Source organism: Piliocolobus tephrosceles, chromosome 3, assembly GCF_002776525.5.
Source record: "Piliocolobus tephrosceles isolate RC106 chromosome 3, ASM277652v3, whole genome shotgun sequence".
Taxonomy (NCBI): Eukaryota; Metazoa; Chordata; class Mammalia; order Primates; family Cercopithecidae; genus Piliocolobus; species Piliocolobus tephrosceles.
In genome coordinates, this window is record NC_045436.1 from 64747824 (window position 1) to 64767543 (window position 19720).

A 19720-nucleotide genomic window follows, 5' to 3' on the forward strand; every position below is an offset into this window, starting at 1 on the left:
TAAACTTTTTTTGTATCAACACATGAAATTTGGCTTGTTTATGAATACTCAAATATGCTCTTTAACTGCATTCACAACCTTGATGTACTCCAGTCTATGTGAACCACATCACAGTCCATTTGAACGGTGTCACCTGAAGTTGTGCAGCACACAGCCTGTGCAGCTAGCTGTATGTGGTAGCCCTGACCAAGATTACACTGTCATAAATCATAAAATCTTTAATGCTCAAATGATGGTTCCACCTTACAGACAAGCTGTTTCTCAGATGTATTCTCTCTCTCAAACAACTCCAGACCATATACCCTTTTCTTTCTTCCATGAGGTCTCTTAGAAAAAAAGATTCCCTCTCTCTTTTAAAGTGTATGTCTCTAAGTGTGAGGTTGATTTTTTTGCTTCCCACATCCTTGGGGTCTTAATCCACCTGATTTGGCTGCAAATGATTTACTTTTCTTATTAGCTTTTTGAGATTGTAACAATAAATTTGGTGGGACTCTCACATCAAATTATGATCTCTGAGTTCTATTAAACCAGTTTATCTCCATATTTAAATACTGTAGCACTAAACATGGACTCTTGAGCAAAATATTAATGAATTTGTTCACCTGAATTATTTACATTTCAGCTGGGTACAATTTTCTTAATAATATCCAAATATAGAATATAAATATATAGACAATAATGAGCAAACATATAATCCTCCATGAAAAAAAGAAATTAAACAAAAACTTGTCCTTAAGGTAAATGTTAGAAAAACAGTGATTTTCCTCTTTTTTAAATTTTGAATCAGTTACAAACTCTAGGCATTCAGAACTTACATAGCATTACTGAGACAATGTACTTCCGATTTAGATTGCTTTACCCTCCCCTCCCTTCCTCCCTTCCCCAGCAATGGAAATTCCTTTTTTTTTTCTTTTTTTTTTTTTTTTTTTTGAGACGGGGTCTCGCTCTGTCACCCAGGCTTGAGTGCAGTGACATGATCTCTGCTCATTGCAAGCTCCGTCTCCTGGGTTCACCCCATTCTCCTACCTCAGCCTCCTGAGTAGCTGGGACAACAGGCGCCCGTCACCATGCCTGGCTAATTTTTTTTGTATTTTTAGTAGAGACGGGGTTTCACCATGTTAGCCAGGATGGTCTCGATCTCCTTACCTCGTGATCCGCCCGCCTCGGCCTCTCAAAGTGCTGGGATTACAGACTTGAGCCACCGCGCCTGGCCACCATTCCATTTTTATATAAAACTTTGCAGGTGAATTGAGAGGGGGGCTTCTGACTCTCATATTATGAAGCATTATGCCGGAGCCAGATGCTTTTGCATGTTTGGAAATAACAAATGGCTGTCTAATAGGCTAGAATCGGAGGTTTCCTTGTTGATGAAAGGTTTCTAATGAGATAAGGAATATGTAATAGAGAGAAAAGACATTTGGAAATAAGCATGCATTCTCATTCAGTCTATATGACTTCAAAAATTCATTTAACCTTTATCTCATTTCTCTAATTATTTTGCAAATGGATAATACATGTATCAAATAAAACCAGGATGGTATAAACAAGGGCATATTGTTTCATTTCTCCAGAGCTATATCATTTGCCGAAGTTGGCTAGATGTTGGCTGGGGCTAGAGTCATCAGAAGAGTTCCCCCTATCACACTGCCCACTGGGATGCTGGGCTGGGCCTCTCCATCTCTCCATGTGATCTCAGGGCCTCTCTCCGTGGCTTCCTTGTGAGGCCCCTCTGCATGGCCTCTTCAGCAGGGTAGCCAAATTTCTTTAATGGTGGTTCCTACAAGTGAGCATGCCAAAGTAGGATGCAGAAGCTACCAGTCCTCTTCAAAATTAGACTTTGAACTGGCACACTGTCACTTCTGCCACATTCCAATGGTTAATGCAAGACCAGATACAAAATGAAGTGACAGCTTAAGGACATGAATTCCAGGAGGCATGGCTCACTGGGGGTACCTTTGGAGTCTAGCTATCACAGTGAGTTGGAAAAAAGGCATAAAATCATGGCTTCCTTTTTCAACAGTGTGGAAATCTACACATTTACATAGAAAATAATTGTAGGTTGGTATTTTCAGTATGTTTGTAAAACAGCAATAATCTCTGACAGGGCCCTGTGTTTCATAGTTAAAACACTTGGGGCCTGGTGCACTGGCTCATGCCTATAATCTCAGCACTTTGGGAGACTGAGGCGGTGGATCCCTTGAGTCCAGGAGTTCAAGACCAGCCTGGGGAACATGACAAAACCCAGTTTCTACTAAAAATATGAAGATCAGCCAGGTGTGGTGGCACATGCCTGTGGTCCCAGCTACTCTGGAGGCTGAGGTGGGAGGTAGCAGTAAATCGAGATTGTGCCACTAGACTCCAGCCTGGGTGACAGAGCAAGAGCCTGTCTCAAAACAAAATAAAAACCACTGGGCATACAGTGTTCCTCAATCAATTTAGTCTAGATTTGTGATTCCAGTTACATTTTTCTGACAGAATAATTTTCAAAAACAGAAGCGGTTTAATCAGTATTAAATGAAAATAAAAATATATCTTAACATTCCAAAGGAATGATCATATATTAAGCTGACTGGAAAGCACTAATAAGAAATATAGGCACCTAGGTAAGACTGACTAGTCAGGATATTATGAATTACCTCTTGATGGCCATTTACCACCTAACTTAGAAAAAAACAAAACAAAACTTTCTGAGAAGTAACCACCAAGACATAGGCTTCTTGGATCAGCTGTGGTACACGCTGTCCCTGCCCACATCATCAGTACAGTCCCCTGGAAATGTATGTAGGACGGGAAGTGTGGTATTTACAAGAGCCTCTGTTGCCTTAGAAAAATGTCTTATAAGATGTGTTACTCCCACAGACTCTTTGTTTAATTTATTTTTATGCTTTCTAGTACATAATATTAAACTTCCAAATTAATACAATCTACCTTCCCGAGGTTACCAATGCCAAGGCATGCAAGTTTATCAAGTAACAAGAGACCTGGACAAAGAAAAAATAATATGTGGTTCTACAAAACAGAGAGTCTCAGGACAGTAAGTGAAATAGTATGTCTCTTTTACTTGGGAATCTGTCAAATGAATAAATTATTTGCAGCAATGCAAGTGACTAATTTGTCTAATGATTCACCAAAATCTAGTCAAAGGATGCACAGTGGACATAATTGAAAGTTTACCTTCACATATGACATTGAATTATTTCCAAATTAATGTAATTACATGTAAGTATTGCTATTATTGCGTGTGACCATATGACTGACACAGGCCTCAGGGACATAACTTACTACTAAGCCAGTTTCAGCTGTTCTTGGATATTTAAAATGTAGTTCGAAGAACACTTCATGGAGGGTATTTATTGGGCTCTGAGATTTGATGAAAGGGTGAGATTTGATGAAAAGGTGACTTTGTGGTCGGCATGAGGAGGTCATTTAAACTACGTATGGACCCATAGAAGAAAAGGTAGGAAAAAGCAGTTCTGGGAATCCAATAGAGGAGCATGTTAGAGAATCCTAATTTGCTTCTTTAAATTTCTTGCTGCATATTTGGGGTGAATGAGAATATGAATTTCAGATCCATGCTGTCATGTGTACTGTTGGTGTAATTTTGGGGTCTACTAAGAGTTTTTGCTTTATCTAGGCACGTGGAAAAAAGTGATGGGTAAAGGTGAATCGTTTTAACTAGTCACCTAGTAACCACAGCCAATGAATCTTTATTTCTCTTCACTGGTAATTCTGCAAAATAAATCTTATTTGGGGATTTGTTTAATTCTTTGAAGGAAAGGCCTATATCTTACACGTTTTATAAGCAACAGCTATTTTCAGGCTTGTTTTCAAGGACAGGAATGAATACAGCTGGCAACAATTACTTTTAAAATGTAAGGCTTGAATAAGCATTCTTTTAAAAGAGTATTTAAGAGGGTAGCCACAGTTGGACGTTCCTATCATTATGCCTCCCATGTCAATCAAAGTTTTTCTATAGCCTAGGTCTCCATCAAGTCCAATGAACATAACTAACAAAATGTGAATTTATGTAAACATAACACTGTTATTAATAGTAGCATTACAATAATCTGGTATGGTTTGGTAGACCTTCCTTGTTTTATTTTCAGCTTCTGCCATGGTCTCGTTAAATAGTATATGAGATGAAATAAACAGAGTTCTTTAAATTTGTGGGGAAATCTGAAAGGCTGCCAGTAATAACTCTTTTCCAGATTCAAAGTAACTATCCGTTGAAGGACAGTGTGCAGTGTGCTAGTTGAAAAAATAAAATATAGCTTGATATGGGTGGTTGATACATAAACATATACACACACACACACACATACATACACATACACATACACATACACATTCATATAATATATACCAAATCCTGGGCTTGGTAGTAATCAGAGAAACTCTTAAGGCTGCTAATCCTGCCAGACACGTGGTATAGTGATTCAGTGTGCCCTGGCTTGCTGCAGCTGCCTTCCACGTGCAAGAATCCACCAGAATGCCACTTTTGAGAATCAGTAGTAAATGGAGAAAATTACATGTGAGGTATATCTGAAATATGTGAAGTGGAGACTGACTTATCCTGCAGTAGAGCATATAGCAAGTAGGCTGAACGCTTTTTGTACAATGCACAGAGTTCTTTAAATTTTAAATTTTAATATGTGGCATAACCTGAAAGACCACCAAGGATAAAACATCACTTTGTAAATAACTGAGTGACTTGCACAAGTTAATTTAGAGGACTAAAATGAGTCCTCTAAATTTTCATAGCCTTTCATGTAAAATCATTGGAACTCTAAGATCATAGTATTCAACTTTTGCAGCTTTTAGGTATTGTTATAATTATTACAGAACTTGCAAATATAAAGAAACTGAAATTTCCCTCTACCAAACAAGGAACTGAATGTACTGTATGATGAGAACACAGACATTATAAAAGACTTAATTTTTGAAATTTATAATTGTGATTTGGAATATCTCAACTTGTGGAATCCTTGGAAGGAACTGTTGCTTCTAACTGGATGAAACTATATTTTGTATCTAAATGCATTAAAATTGAGATGACATAATTTTGTAGTATTTAAACTTGATTGAAACCATCAAAATAAACATACATTTTCAAGACTTATATGACGAGCTTTATTTTGTAAAAATACTTGTTGCACAATATAACTAAGTGAGCTTTAAAAGAAGACAACAGCTAGGAAAAGATTTGGACTGAAAAATTCGTACATTTCAGTACAGAAAAATTAGAATGAGAATATATTTTATTTAGCAGTGTGTTTTGAGCTTAATACGTATCTCACTACTTAATTTTCCATTTAAAACATTATAGTCTTCAGAGAAGCATTCGTTAAAGCTGTCAGTAATTTCAAATTTATGGGAAACTGTGAAGATTTCAGGAAATTTTATGAACAAATTAAAAATAAGAAAGGTGACATTGAAAAAAATGCATTCTTTGGAAAAATGTGAGTATATGGTATTGGAGAAAATACAACTAAGAAACTGATTAAAGTATTTAAATATGTACCAAGAGTAAGTATTCTGCTTATGCCACGTTTAACATTTAGGTAACTAACAAAAAGAAGTTTCATAAAATTATATGTCTGTGTGTGTGTGTGTGTGTGTGTGTGTGTGTATGTCACTGTTAAGGGTTTTCTATTAAAGAAAGCAAAAAGCAATAAAAATAAAATGTGAAATAAATTTTAAAGCAAAAAACAAAATTCTAACTAAATAGGTCTGAAGACTGATTACAGCTTAGTTACAGCTAATGTTATTTAAAACAGCATTCCATGACAGTGCTTAGTTATCATAAATGAGGCCCACTAAACAAAAAGTTTCGGTAACTTCTCTATTGGGCAGAAATTATTTTAAATATCATGTTAGCAAACGGCTTAATATAAATGATAACGTGATATACTTATTTCTCATTTAAATTTTCCTCTAAACATAAAATTTTACAACCATGAAACTGAAGGAGTCAACCTATTCAATGACAATAAAGCTGCGTGGCAAACAAGCCAAGTGGGAATTAAAACAGCTTAAGCAAAAATAAATCAAAATTGTAGCTTTTTAAAAATCAATTTTCATCCCCCTAATTCTGGAGAATTTATACTCTGCCTCTTCTGCTTGTGGTTTAGGAAAGAAGCCCAAAATTCAGGGTACACGTATTAAAATTAAATATTAAGATCAGTAAACCTCAATTGGCACGAATAAACAATATGAAAGAGTAAGCACAAATACGATCTATTTGTTTACCCATTTTTCTAATTGTGATAGCTATACTATGAAATTCCTAAAACCAGATGGGAGACTGGCTTAATATTTTGGCAAATAAACACATTCAAGTTAATGAAGAATGAGAGATAGAGCACTCTGGATTTTAGCATGAACAATTAAAATAGAAAGATGTTACATTTCCTATTCCATCAGTTGACAGTATACTTATTTTCCTGGCAGAAATTTGGAATCTAAGCAACTCAGGTCCAGTGAGTGCAAACAACTGACATGCTTAGTCCAACAGGCCCCTGTGAGCAGGCCCTCTAGGGCATTTCCTGACGCCACATAACCATGGACCTTTCCCCCCTTTAGTGGACGCTGCGGGTGATCAGGTGGCCCTGAGGAGCAGGGGCCTGAGACCCAGTCAAGCCTGCTGTCAACCTCCCTCTGATGGAGGCCACGTCCTTTTCATGAGGCTGTTAGGAACGCCACTCTAAACCCCCACTATTTCTATTTTTGCAACATTCTTCCCAGTCCTTTCCTTCCTTCCCTTCGTCCCAGCCAAAGTAAAAGCATCCCTGGAATTTAATGGACTGAAAGGAGACCGGACGACTGAGGGGTAGAACGGGGCCTGAAGTGGCTTTGGCAGCAAGGGGGTTAACGGAAAGACCAGAGGATTGAGCGGGGAGAGGCAAGAGGGTTGAGCAGAGAGAGGGAAGAGGCAATCTCCCCCTACCCAACTGCCCCTCCCAGGAGCAGATACGGCCCCAACAGCCGGCGAGTCCCTCCGGCCTGGAAGACAAAGGAAGGATCAGGGCCCAGTAGTGACGGGGAGGGTGGGGGCAACGACTCGCGTGAGCTCGGGGACGTGAGAACGCAGCCCCCGCCCCGTTCTCCACCTCCCCTGAGAAAGGCGGGGCCCCCACGCCGCTCCGAGAGGTCTCCCTGCCGCGCCGGCCGTGGGTCCCAGGCGGCCGCACACGCCCAGGCACGGGCTGCTGCGGGAGGGCGCGGTGGGGGAGGGGAAGGACGCGGGGGCGGAGCCGGCGAGCAAAGAAAGGCCGAGCGGCGGGGCGGGGGCGGGGGCTTGGGCGGGGCCTGGGCTGGTCGGGCGGGGCCGCGGGGCGGGGCGGAGCCGGCAGGCCGGGGGCTGCCTGAGACAGTCACTGCCCTGACGGCGGCGGCGGCGGCTGTTGGCCGGTGGGGGCTGGGGCGAGCACGACCGATTCTGCTGGGAAAGCTGGAACTGGCAGCCGCTGGGGACCAAGAGGAGGATCCGGAGCTGGGAGCGTGCCCCGGGCCCGGCGGAGGAGGCGGCTGCAGTTGGAGTCCCGGGAGCGCTGCTGGCGGCGACTTCTCAGCGAAGCAAGTGTCTGAGACTGAGAGTCCGCAGCAGCGGCGGCGGCGGCGGCGGCCACGGCGGCGGCTGGGGCCGAGGTAACCGGGGGGCGGCGGCGGCGGCGGCGGTGGAAGCGAGGCCCCTCCCTCGGGTTGGAAGCTGGGAGGCTGAGGCCGGGGCTTGAACCTGACCCAACCACCCACCCTCTCCAGCTTCGAGACCCAGATTTGCCCCCTTCCCTCGCTCCGCCGTCGGCCGGGTGGGAGCGGGAGCGGGAGCGGGGCATGGGGCGGGAGTGCAGAGGCGGAAGCCGACCGGGAGGCGACCCCTCGTCTGGGATTGGCAAGGACCTTGGTCACCCCCTCCCCCTTCAAAAGACACACCCCAGTCTCGGTGCGGGGCTGGGTGCAGAGGCGCTCCCAGCCTCTGGAAGGGCAGACCTCGGTGTGGAGGCTGCACCTTCGCTCGTGGCCTCTCCGAGGTGGCCCCCCTGTGGCTCGTCTGGGCGGTTCAAACCCAAGGTAGTGCCCGGCGCTGGGAATCCCGGAGTTCCTTTTGTCTGTCAGATGAAACTGGAGGCCGGACCTGTGGGCAGACACCCACTAGCACCGAAGCACTCTACTCTTTATCCTTTTTCTGTCTTGGAAGGAATTCCTCCCTAGCCTTTTATCCGGCCAGAGTGGTAGATTTTATCTCTGACCTTCATCCTTGGCCTAGAGGAAGGAAGGATTCACATTTTACTTGTGTTTGATTTATCATTCTGTATAGGAACAATCATCTTCCATCTTTTTTTTTTTTTTTTTTTTTTAAGCCCTTTCCCATCCAGCTGCAACCCTGGTAATCCTCCCCTAGATTTTTGCGAACTATCAACAAAGAAGTGTGGCTGGAGGAGTAGACAGTCCTTGACTGACTGGACTGTGTAAGTTAATAGAGCTTCCTTAGCTGGCGCTGTTCTACTAGTCTACTGTGAATGAGCGTTTTGGCTGGAGTTAAGGGTGTTACTGTATGTGCATCAAGTATCTCCCCCCCTCCCTTGCTATAGTGAAGTTGCAAAAATCTTGGGTAACTTGATTAAAATGTGGCTGTTTGGGAAGCATAACAACAAGGAAGAAAAATGCAGAAAGGAGAATGTGATTATTTCAGGGGTTTTTGTCCAACTTTTTAAAAGTGCCAAAGGTGAAGCAGTGGATTTTTCAGATTACGTTAACTGGTACACTGCAACATTTATTGACTTTAATACGTTTTTAACATATGATATTTTGCACTGAGGTATTTTTGTTTGTTTTATTTTAGTTACTTGTGGAAATTGTTGATTACCCGGACATCTTAAAACCAAGAAACCTGTGAACAGGTTCATTAAGAATCTGCTGTCTTGAAAAATGCATTTTATGAATGCTTTGAATTAAGAAAGTGTTAACAGTGGTCTGTCATTTCTGCCACATAAGAAACTATAATCTGAAACAGTTCCCTGGCAGTTGCCCAGATGCCTGAAACTGGCAAGATCTAGTACTCTGAGTGATCATCCTTCAACGAGAAATACAGAGCTACTTACATACTGTACCACATACCGTGTAAATGTAATCTCTCTGATGCCATTTAATGCAATGGACCTCTTTTCTGAATCTAATTGTCAGATGCAGAATTGACACTTGGAATCTGGAGAAGTATTTTGTACAAATTGAAAGATTGGGTTTTTTCTTTAGTTTTCCAGATGTATTGTCTCATCTCTGTTCTTGAAACATCCACAATCACATAAACTCCAGTTATAACCATGGAGTTATGTGATTCATTAAGATATAGGAAAAGTGATGCTGAGCTGTGGAATCAGGCGTTTCTCCCTCAGTTCAACTAATACATAGACTGCTGATCAAGAATAAGGAACCAAATAAAGTCATGCACGTTCTGTTGACAGATGAACTCTGTGGCTGTTGAATTTTACTGTAACTAGTTACTCTGTCATTCCGAGTCAACTTAGTATGCAAGTTATGTCATAATGGATGGAAAGACCTGTGTTGATGTATCCAGACTCTAGCAAATGAAGATAAAAAACCTATTATGACTAATCCTTGGGAAGAGAAAGTCTGCGAAATGGCTCAAACCAGTTTACTGCAAGGGAAGCAGTTTTACTGTAGGGAGTGGGTTTTCCACAAGCTTCAGCATTGCCTCCAGGAGAAAAGTAACTGCTGCAATAGTACTGTCAATGCACCATCACTTGTAATGAATTCTGGGAATAATGCTAGTGGTGTCTCTGGAAAGGGAGCTGCCTGGGGTGTGTTGTTGGTAGGAGGGCCTGGCAGTGGCAAGACGGCCCTGTGTACTGAACTCTTATGGCCAAGTTCACCTACAAGTTTGCAGAGAGGTTTACATCGCCAAGCTTTGGCCTTTCATTTCTGCAAAGCCCAGGACTCTGACACTTTGTGTGTTGGAGGGTTTATTAGAGGTCTAGTAGCCCAGATCTGCCGCAGTGGACTACTCCAAGGATATGAGGACAAGCTAAGGGATCCAGCAGTCCAAAGCCTTTTACAACCTGGGGAGTGCGAGAGAAACCCAGCCGAAGCATTTAAAAGGTAACAATAAAAATGTCATGGTGTTCAGATTTCTATGCTGAAATTAAATTAATTTTTAGTTGTAGTTTTTTGTTTTTTTTTTTTAACTTTGTGAGTTACTTTTACTAGTGCTGTACATTTGGCCTTAATCTGAAGTTATGAATATACCTGTTCACTTTGAATATCAAAGAAAGTAAAATCTAGGTTTTGGTATTGCACAGCATATGGATTAAAAGTGTATCTGAATTTTACTTAATGACAATGTTATTTATATTGCCTATAAATGATAAGGGAAATTTGTTCTTGTGGTAGAGAAGCACATTTGGCTGTCTGAAAATAGGTTACCTTTTCAGAGGGTGAACTGAACTTAGAGTAATCATCAGTATAGCATCTAGTATCTTTTTTTTTTTTTTTTTTTCCCTTATAGTAGTAGTATTTCTTTAAATAAGAAAGGGTTTCTTTAAAGGAGATTATTGGCCACTGAGAATCTGAAGAAAATTTGCTGATGAGTTTTGGGATTTATTCTCCTATTAAATAATTGAAAAGCTGAGTGATATTTTGAAATATGTGAATTTATAAAATAGGGAAAATTTGGGATCATCTTACTATTTTTACTTTTAGTCACTGGTACAAAGAAAGTGTTTTTTTCCTAACTTCAGCTAAGCTTTTTTTCCATGGTAAATGGATTGGTCCAGGAAGTGAGCAAGTTGCTTTCCGTAGTGGTTTCAGATTCAAATCTGTTCAAGAAAACATAATTCCTTGAAAACATGTTTTTTTTTTTTTTTTTTTTTTTTTTGCTTATCATGGCTCTGCTCATTGTAAAAGTAGCAGGCAAATTGTTCGTTTGTGCCTCACTTCTGCTTGAATTACCCATTTTGCCATAAGCTTTTCTCTACAATAACATTCTTAATGGGCAAAAGTTTGTTCTCCAGATTCTGCTATACTGTGCACTGGAAGTTTGTGTGTGTGTGTGTGGCTCACTTCTGCGTGAGTGTGTTTCTAGGAGAGATTTGAATCACTCTAAAAAGAGTGATGTTTGTTTTTATGATATCCTCAAATCTAATGGGGTGAAATCTATAAATTTTGGAAGTAATATTGAAAATATTTAATAGTAATTATAGTAAACAGTATGTGTCGGTCATTATTCTAAGTGCTTTACAAATATTAGATCATTTAATCCTCATAATAATCCTGTGAGGTAGTTACTATTCCCATTTTATAGATGAGGAAACTGAGGTACAGAGAGGCTAAGTAAATTGTTCAAGGTTACAGACTAGTAAATGGCAGGGCTGAGATTTTAAATATGTGTGTGTGTGAGTGTGTGTATGTGTGTGTATATGTGTTAGTAATCTTAGAAATTCTTTGGAGGACTTGATGGGAAGAGGAGGGGTTTAGAAGGTTATGTGTGGCAAAGCTGGAGAACAGGAGTTGTGTCACAGTGTGGTTTGAGTGTGGGTTTTCAGATTACCCATATAGTGATAGAGGGAGTGGTATTCTAGAATGAGAGTTAGGGATGGTACAGAATTCAAATATGGGAGGGATTTATTAAAGTCAGCCAAAGGGATGTGTCTTTGAGAGGTGTGATATTCTTGCAGACTCTATAATGTGTAAATTTAGTCCAATAAAACTCAAGGCAAATCTATTATCTTTTGTTGTTAGCCATCAAAGTCAGCGTTAAAACTGATAAATGTAAGCAAATAACAGGAAAATATTTATTTTTCGCTTTTGACAAAAACTAAATCCAAAACCAGTTTTTGTATTATTAATTTTAACCTTTAAATTTCTGTTAATATTGATGATTTCATATACAGACTTTTCCCAATTTATGATAGTTCAACTTAAGATTCTTTGACTTTAGGATGGTGAGAAAGCAATGTGTATTTAGTAGAAACCTTACTTTGAGTACCCATACAACTGTTCTGTTTTTTACTTTCAATATAGTATTCAATAAATTACATGATATATTCAGCGCTTCATTATAAAATAAACTGTGTTAGATGATTTTGCTCAAGTATAGACTAATGTAAGTATTCTGAGCATGCTTAAGGTAGGGTTGGCTAAGCTATGATGTTTGGTAGGTTGAGAGTTATTACATGCATTTTTGACTCAAGGTATTTTCAACATACAATGGGTTTATCAGTGTGTAATCCCATCATAGGTTAAGGAGCATCTGTATTCATGTGTGGAACAATTTAATAGTTACAGAAAGTTGACAATGAACAATCTGTTATTCACAGATTCACAAAGCTGGGGAAATTGCAGAGAAGTTATTTACTTGATGCTTTTTAAATCCACTTTTCTTCAGTTTATTTCCTAGCTTTCTTTAATTTTTTTTATGCCTAATGATAGTAGATGGAATACATAATACATGAAATTGTATGGCTAAATGGTAATTTGTTAATCACTAGTTCATGATAATTAAGGAAGACTGAAAGGAACTTCATCTTAGTGAAACATTGCCACTTTCTTCCCTTCTGACATGGTATAGTATATTCTATAGTTTCTTAGATTTAGTTGTCACAAAATTTCTTCTGGCATTCATTAATTTGTAAGACAAATAATGAGAGTGTTATGTGTTTTAAGCATAGTTCATCTGCGTTATTTATTAAGAACCTTCTGTGTGTTAGGTAGAATTCAGCTGGAGATAAATCAGGCAATGGAACAAACAGAATTCTGCCTTCATGGAACTCAAATTCTAACATTAATATTTATCTTATTCATATAAAGAGAAATAACCATCAGAGTAAATACTTGTTATAGTGTTCATGAAACACATGAACATTTAAACATTAGTAGAATTTTGTGATCTCCTAAAGGGAATGATGTGAAGACATTGATATCTTTTTTTCATTTCTATTTTTCATATCTGGTTAAAGTACAATACTATTGTTAATTTGTTTACAATATTTTATTTCCTCATTGCTGAAACTAAGTTGATGTTTATATTTTTACTTATTTTGAGAGCCAAAGGCTGATTTCTTTAATTCTGCCTCCCCCTTTAGGCCTTCAGTGCAAAACTTTGTATATTTTGCATTGACTGTGTCTTTTCTAGAGGTAGACTCCCAGTAGCCCTATAATTGTAAAACATTCCAATTATTTTTGACAAAAAGCTGAAGCATCTAAGTTAGTGAGGGGTGGAGGGTAGTAGCATTAGGATTTGTGACTGGTTTAGAAGATAGCTATTTTGTTCAACCAGAAACACCTTTCTGGACTTTGAACAGAAAGGTCATTTTGGAAATTTGAAAGGATGTGGTGCAGGGAAATACAAATTTTTGTTCTTAGTGTATGTCATTACCTCACTTTTATTTCTTGTTAACAGTCTGCAGGACCAGATACGTGATGTCAGTTTTCCTGTGTTGTGTAAAAATATTTTGTTCTGTGTAATGGTAACAGGAAGAATTAAACATCTTCAGGGATACCATGGGTTAAGTGTAAATGGAGTAAAATGTCTATAAAGAATTAAAGATGAGTAACTCTAAGTTTTGAGAGTTTAATAGAAAATTTGTGCTAATGGTGAAAGGCAGTATGCCTTGTTAGAAAAAGAATTCAAACTGGGAGACCAAATACTGACATTTGTTTTGTGTGTCAAATGGGAATCTTTGAATGTTTGAATATCCTTTCTAATCTTACCTCCTCCGGGAGCATTTATGGATCTTCACTTATATCTGTTTAGGTTTGTAGCTTGTGTTGCACTTTTTTGTTTGTTTGTTTTTGAGACAGAGTCTCACTCTATCGCCCAGGCTGAAGTGCAGTGGTGCGATTTTGGCTCACTGCAAGCTCTGCTTCTCAGGTTCATGCCATTCTCCTGACTCAGCCTCCTGAATAGCTGGAACTATAGGTGCCCACCACCATGCCCGGCCAATTTTTTGTGTTTTTAGTAGAGATGGGATTTATTTCACCGTGTTAGCCAGGATGGTCTCGATCTCCTGACCTGGTGATTCTCCTGCCTCTGCCTCCCAGAGTGCTGGGATTACAGGCGTGAGCCACTGTGCCCAGCCATGTTGTAGTTATTTATGCATATATCTTTTGTTATCTTCCCTATTAGGCACATGCTTCTTCATGGCATTATTCATGACTGATGAATTTTTTATATTTCCCATGGTGCTTTGTATATAGCACTTTGCATATAATAATTGTTAAATGACTGTCTTTTGAATGAGTGCATAATGCTACTTGCCTATCTAGAATATGTGTGAACCTAATTGAAAGAACGCTGAAGCTCTTAAACAAGAAAGGAAATTGAAATGTTACATGATTTAGGTCAGTTTTAAATGCAGACCAGACTGGTATAGTGATTATTAATTTATTAACCTACTGTCTGTTCTTTAGCATATATTAATATGGCATTAGTCCAGATAGTTTTAAGTGGCCAGATATCTATCTCCTGTCTCAACTGGCTCCAAGTATTTTTGGCACACTCAACAAAGGGGCCAAGAACAGAAGGAGGCTGGAATGTGCGCCTCCTTCTTACCCTCACTTGTATGTTTTCAAGGCAAAATATATTACATTCATAATCAATCTTGTATAACTAGTGCTGTTTAAGATGACTGTCATTATCTATTCTTAACTATTGTCAAATTAAAAGATCCTTCTAAAGTGCCATTACTATTCAAATTTTAAATAAAATAAGTTAATCAATATAATTTCATAATCAAAACTTTACATGTTTGTCTTTTAATCTAAAGATCATCACCTTTCACTGAATGGTCTATTGTTTCCAACTTTTAACTATATCCTTTCTACTTCAAGATACAAACTTCCTTTTATTCAAATCTTCTCCCTTTTCCTTCTGAAAATCTTTTCTTTTTACTCTAGCTTCTCTGTTCCTTTTATATTTCAATCTAAGTGCTGCTTCCTTTGGTTCCTGGTACTCTTTATCATTTGCTGAACCAGTCCTCAACCTCTAATCACTTCTGCTCTAATGGCATAACATATTGCTCCTGTTTGCTTACTTAGAACTTTGAAGTCAGCCACATTCTTAGTTCTGTTCTGCAATCTAATTTATTGTTTGATAATTCAGATTCCTTTTAGACCAGAGAGAGTGAAGTGGTGCTCTACAAGTTGAGTATTTTGTTTTGTTTTGTTTTGCTTTTTTCCCAATGCAGCAAATTTCGTATACATATCCAAATTTTTGCTTTTTCTTGAAAAAAAAAAAAAAAAAAACACCAAGAAATTTTGACAATACTGGGTTCTCGTTCCTTTGAGGCAGTAATCTTAAAGACTTAAATCATCTGCTGTCTTTTATGAGCTCTTCATGCTCTAATTTGGTTCAGTCTTCACTATGCTCTATTATTCTATACTAGGACCAGTTCATGTATTTACATGTGCCAGCCTGGCTCCTATAGTCATTTTCAAAGACAAATATGTTTTCTATTCCTCCGAAAAAAATGCTATATTTTTTATCACTCCCAGAATTTGCTCTCATACTGTCTAGAGTTTGTATCTGCAAGTGCTGCTTCCTCTTCCCTATCAGTTTCCCTTCCTCTTCCCCATCAGTTTCTTCCTAGCTTACTGAAATCGAACTTTCATCTCTACACATTTACAGAAAGATGTTTATGCATGATTGCCTGTGAACTTACTGCTCAATTTGCCTTTGTCCTTTAAATGATGTGTTTTAGGTATTGTTTTCATTATTTGCACTTTTTTCTTTCAGAATCTCCCACTCACTCGGTTCTTTGGTGGACCTTCCTCTGCGTTCTCGCCCCACAAGCTTAGGTCTTCTCTCTTTACACATATGCCTTCAATTATTTTATTTACTTACATGGCTACCAATGCATAGATAAAGCTGTTGATGCAGATTTGATTGCTAATAAGATAGCAATCAAAATTGCTTATCATTCTGATCAATATGTATCCTTTCACTTGGTAGTCCCTCACTAACCTATGTTTAAACTAGTTCTCTTGAAGCATTTCTATTCATTGATGATTTATTTATTTCTTATCAAGTATTCAGTGTCAACTATGTGTTAGATATGTACTAAGTGTTAGGGCTAAAGTGTTGAGCCAAGCAGAACACTAAGTTAAGTGAGGTAAAATACATTGAACAAATAGTCACAAGAATACAGGTTATGAACACACCTTTGATAAGTGCTAAGAAGGAAGAAACAGGATAAGAAAGCATATAATAGGAAGCATGATTATTATCTAGAAATATGGGAAAACTGACGCCTTATCTAAGTTCTATAATTATTCTTATTTCTAGGCAGTTTTCTACTAAACGATGTGATCTTAGGATCATCAGTATTAGCGTCACCTGGGAGGTTGTTAGCAATGCAGACTCTCAGGTCTAGGGAATCAGCATCTGCCTTTTAATGAGATCCCTAAGTGAATCCTGTGTGCATTAGAGTGCTTTGAGAAGCACTGTCCTAGGCTGGATTCTAGAGTTTTCTTTGACTGTCTTCTGTCATAATATTCTATTCTAAAATATTTAATCTTTTTCTTGGGATAGTCCTTGAATTCATTTATCCTAATCTACAATTTTTATTCACCCATTCCAGTTGATCTACTTAGTTCATTCATTTTTCTCACAGTTGCCTAATTAGCCATACTAAAACAGTGTTTTCTTTAGGATATTCCTCTGAGCCTGTGATAACCCACATAACAAATTCACATTTCTCTGCTTAGCTTTGGAAACTTTTAATGATTTGGTTATGCCTCATCTAACGTGTATTTCTATAACCTCAACAGAGCACATTATGCTCTTTCATTCTTTCAAGAATTATTTTTAAGTCTATGAGACATATTAAAGCATCTAGGGAGCATGGACAAGTGAGAACATTCTTATTTTTCTTAGCGTTTAGTAAAACCTTTATATGAACAGTAGAGATATGAAGCTTTTGTTTGATATATGTTGAGGATTTGATTTTTTTGCAGTTTGCTTTTAGGTCTCTACTTTGTTTTTAGCAATTTTGCCCTTTTCAATTTTGTGAAGTAAAATAGTTTGATTTTTATGAAATAAGGTAACTAAATACTTATTTTTTGTTTTTAAAAATCTCTTTGGCTGGGTGTGGTTGCTCACACATGTGGGAGACTGAGGTGGAAGGATCGCTTGAACCTGGGAGTTCGAGACCAGTCTGGCAACACAGTGAGACCCCATCTCTATAAACAAACAAATGAACAAATCACTTTGAAGTGTATTCCAATTGGTTGCCTGTCTTTACCCTCTAGTTGTTTTAGTAGTGTCTTTGACCGTATAATTTTCATTGTTTTAAATTTCAAACCCATATCTATTATGCTAACCTAATCTCAGAAATATTTCTAATGCCATTTTCTCTCTACTATACACGTATTTAGCTAAGTATAGTCTTTAATGATGAAGTAGAATTTGAAAATGTTTATGTAATTGCTTACTAGAGCTAAGTATTAAGAAGAATTACATATTCCTCGTGGTTATCTTGAAGAATAATTTGAAACTTCCCAGAAACTGGTAGCCTTTTACAGTTCTCTTATTTGTCTCTATTTTTGCCTGTATTCTTTGTACCTCCAACTACTAGCGGTCTTTGCCATAAGAGATTGCAGGTCCTTTCACTAGAGGAAAAGTGTACTTCTTGGTGGGGCGCGGTGGCTCACGCCTATAATCTCAGCACTTTGGGAGGCCAAGGTGGGCAAATCACCTGAGGTCGGGAGTTCGAGACCAGCCTGACCAACATGGAGAAACCCCGTCTCTACTAACAGTACAAAATTAGCCGGGCGTAGTGGTGCATGCCTGTCATCCCACCTACTCAGGAGGCTGAAGCAGAATTGCTTAAACCGGGAAGCGGAGGTTGCAGTGAGCTGAAATCACACCACTGCACTCCAGCGTGGGCAACAAGAGCAACACTCCGTCTCAAAAAAAAAAAAAAAAGGTGTATTTCTCTATCTTTTAATTCTGGCTCAGCCGTTAAGGTTTGCTTTGGCCAGTGGATTAACAGACATGACCCAAACAGAAGCTTAAAGTTGAGCTTGTCTTCTCGTGCTTCTGCCACCACAGTGAGAAGGACAAGATCTTTCTAGGCTGCTGATCCAAGGAACAGGAGAGAGCTTTGGAGCAGATGGGACCCAACCTGCAACTTGTCTCCAACCCTAGAGTAAATCACGAAGAGCAGAGATGCAGAAGAAAGCTAAAATGATTGTTACTGTAAGCCACAGAGTTTTGGGGTGTTTATGATATACCACTATTGTGAAAATAGCTAACGATACAAAAGTTAAATATTTAAAATGGGAAGTCATTAATTTTTATCGTAAATATAGGAGTCACCGTTGATTCCTTGATTTCATTTGTCATCTACATTCAATCCACTAAATGCTTTGGTTCTGTCTCCAAGATAAAACAAATACCTCTACTTCTCTCTATCTCCAACACTACTACTCCCATTTTCTATTGCCTGGTCTATTACTGCACTAAACTCCTAACTGCTCTTCTTGTTATTATTGTTGTTTCTCTTATTTTCACAAAGCAAAGTTATCAGATCATGTTACTTCCCTGCTTAAAACCTGACAGTGGCTTCTTACTATGTTTAGAATAAATCCTAAGCTGTATGTGCATGGTCTACCCTTGCCTAGTCTTTGACCTTATCATGTACTGCTTTATTCTTGCACATTGCTCTTCATCGACATTGCCTTTATTATGTTCTGAAATAGGCCATGTTCCAGCCAGCACATTTTTATATGGCTATTTGCCCTATTATCATTTAGGTACCATCTTTAATATTGTCTCCTCAGAGAGCTTTCCTTATTCACTGAGTCTTTAGAAGTCCCCTAGCCAGTCATTGTCCTAAATCACATCACCCCGTTTAGCTGTCTTTGTTCTTAATTTTCTGTCATGTTCTTAAGTATCTGTGATGATCTGGAACTGTTTTGTGCATTTGTTTCTTTTGACTTTCTGCCCATCTATTGGTATCAACAGAGTATTTGCTTTTCTTGTCCTCTTTGTATCCAGGGCTTATAATGCAGGAGGAACTTAGTAATTATTTCTTGAATTAATGAATAACTATTTATATTTTAATTTAAAACATTATAATTTTGTTCACACTGATAATTGTTACTGCTTTAGCCATGTTCAGTTTTTAAGTAGTCCATGGTTATTTTTTGTGGAACAATTTATACATATAGATTATATAGTTATAGGTGAAAAGGATTTATTTTAAACCCTATTTTGGTTATTGTATTTGTATCTTTTGAAATTTATGTTGAAATTAATTTTTATCAAGTGGAAAATCTTTTGAATAGCATTAGATTTATGTTATTTGATGAGAGTCATATGAGGTCACCTTTTGCCTCTCTTCCATAAATCCATAGTTTCATCTGTGGAATAGCTATCATTCTTTCTGAGACTATCACTCAAAATTAATATTTATTTGGAAAGGAGAAAAAACTTGAATTCAATCTCAATTGATATGTTGGTTAAGTTGCTGCTTAGAGGGACACAGATCACAAACAGTGAAAGTCACAGGAATTGAAAAGGAAAAATTAATGGCCCCAGAGGAGAAGAAATCCTTATAAGCAATTTGTTGGGGAAATGATAGATCGTTTTCATCCCCTAAAGCATTTCAGTGATATGGGAAAGTAAACAGGAAAGCAAACATACATATACCTACTCATTTTTTTTTTTTTTTTTTTTTTTTTTTTTTTTTTTTTTTTTTTTTTT

The 19720-nt window shown here is 38.4% G+C and overlaps 1 protein-coding gene across 1 annotated transcript in view; it reads left to right on the plus strand.

Annotated features, from left to right (window-relative positions):
- The first annotated feature begins 7371 nt into the window (after positions 1-7371).
- Positions 7372-19720, plus strand: part of ANKRD50 (ankyrin repeat domain 50) — a 46154-nt gene continuing 33805 nt past the window's right edge. The window contains exons 1-2 of the mRNA XM_023217566.2: positions 7372-7647; positions 8843-10116. Coding sequence (XP_023073334.1) covers positions 9605-10116 — 512 coding nt within the window. The 5' untranslated portion in view covers positions 7372-7647; positions 8843-9604. The remainder of the gene's footprint in view (positions 7648-8842; positions 10117-19720) is intronic.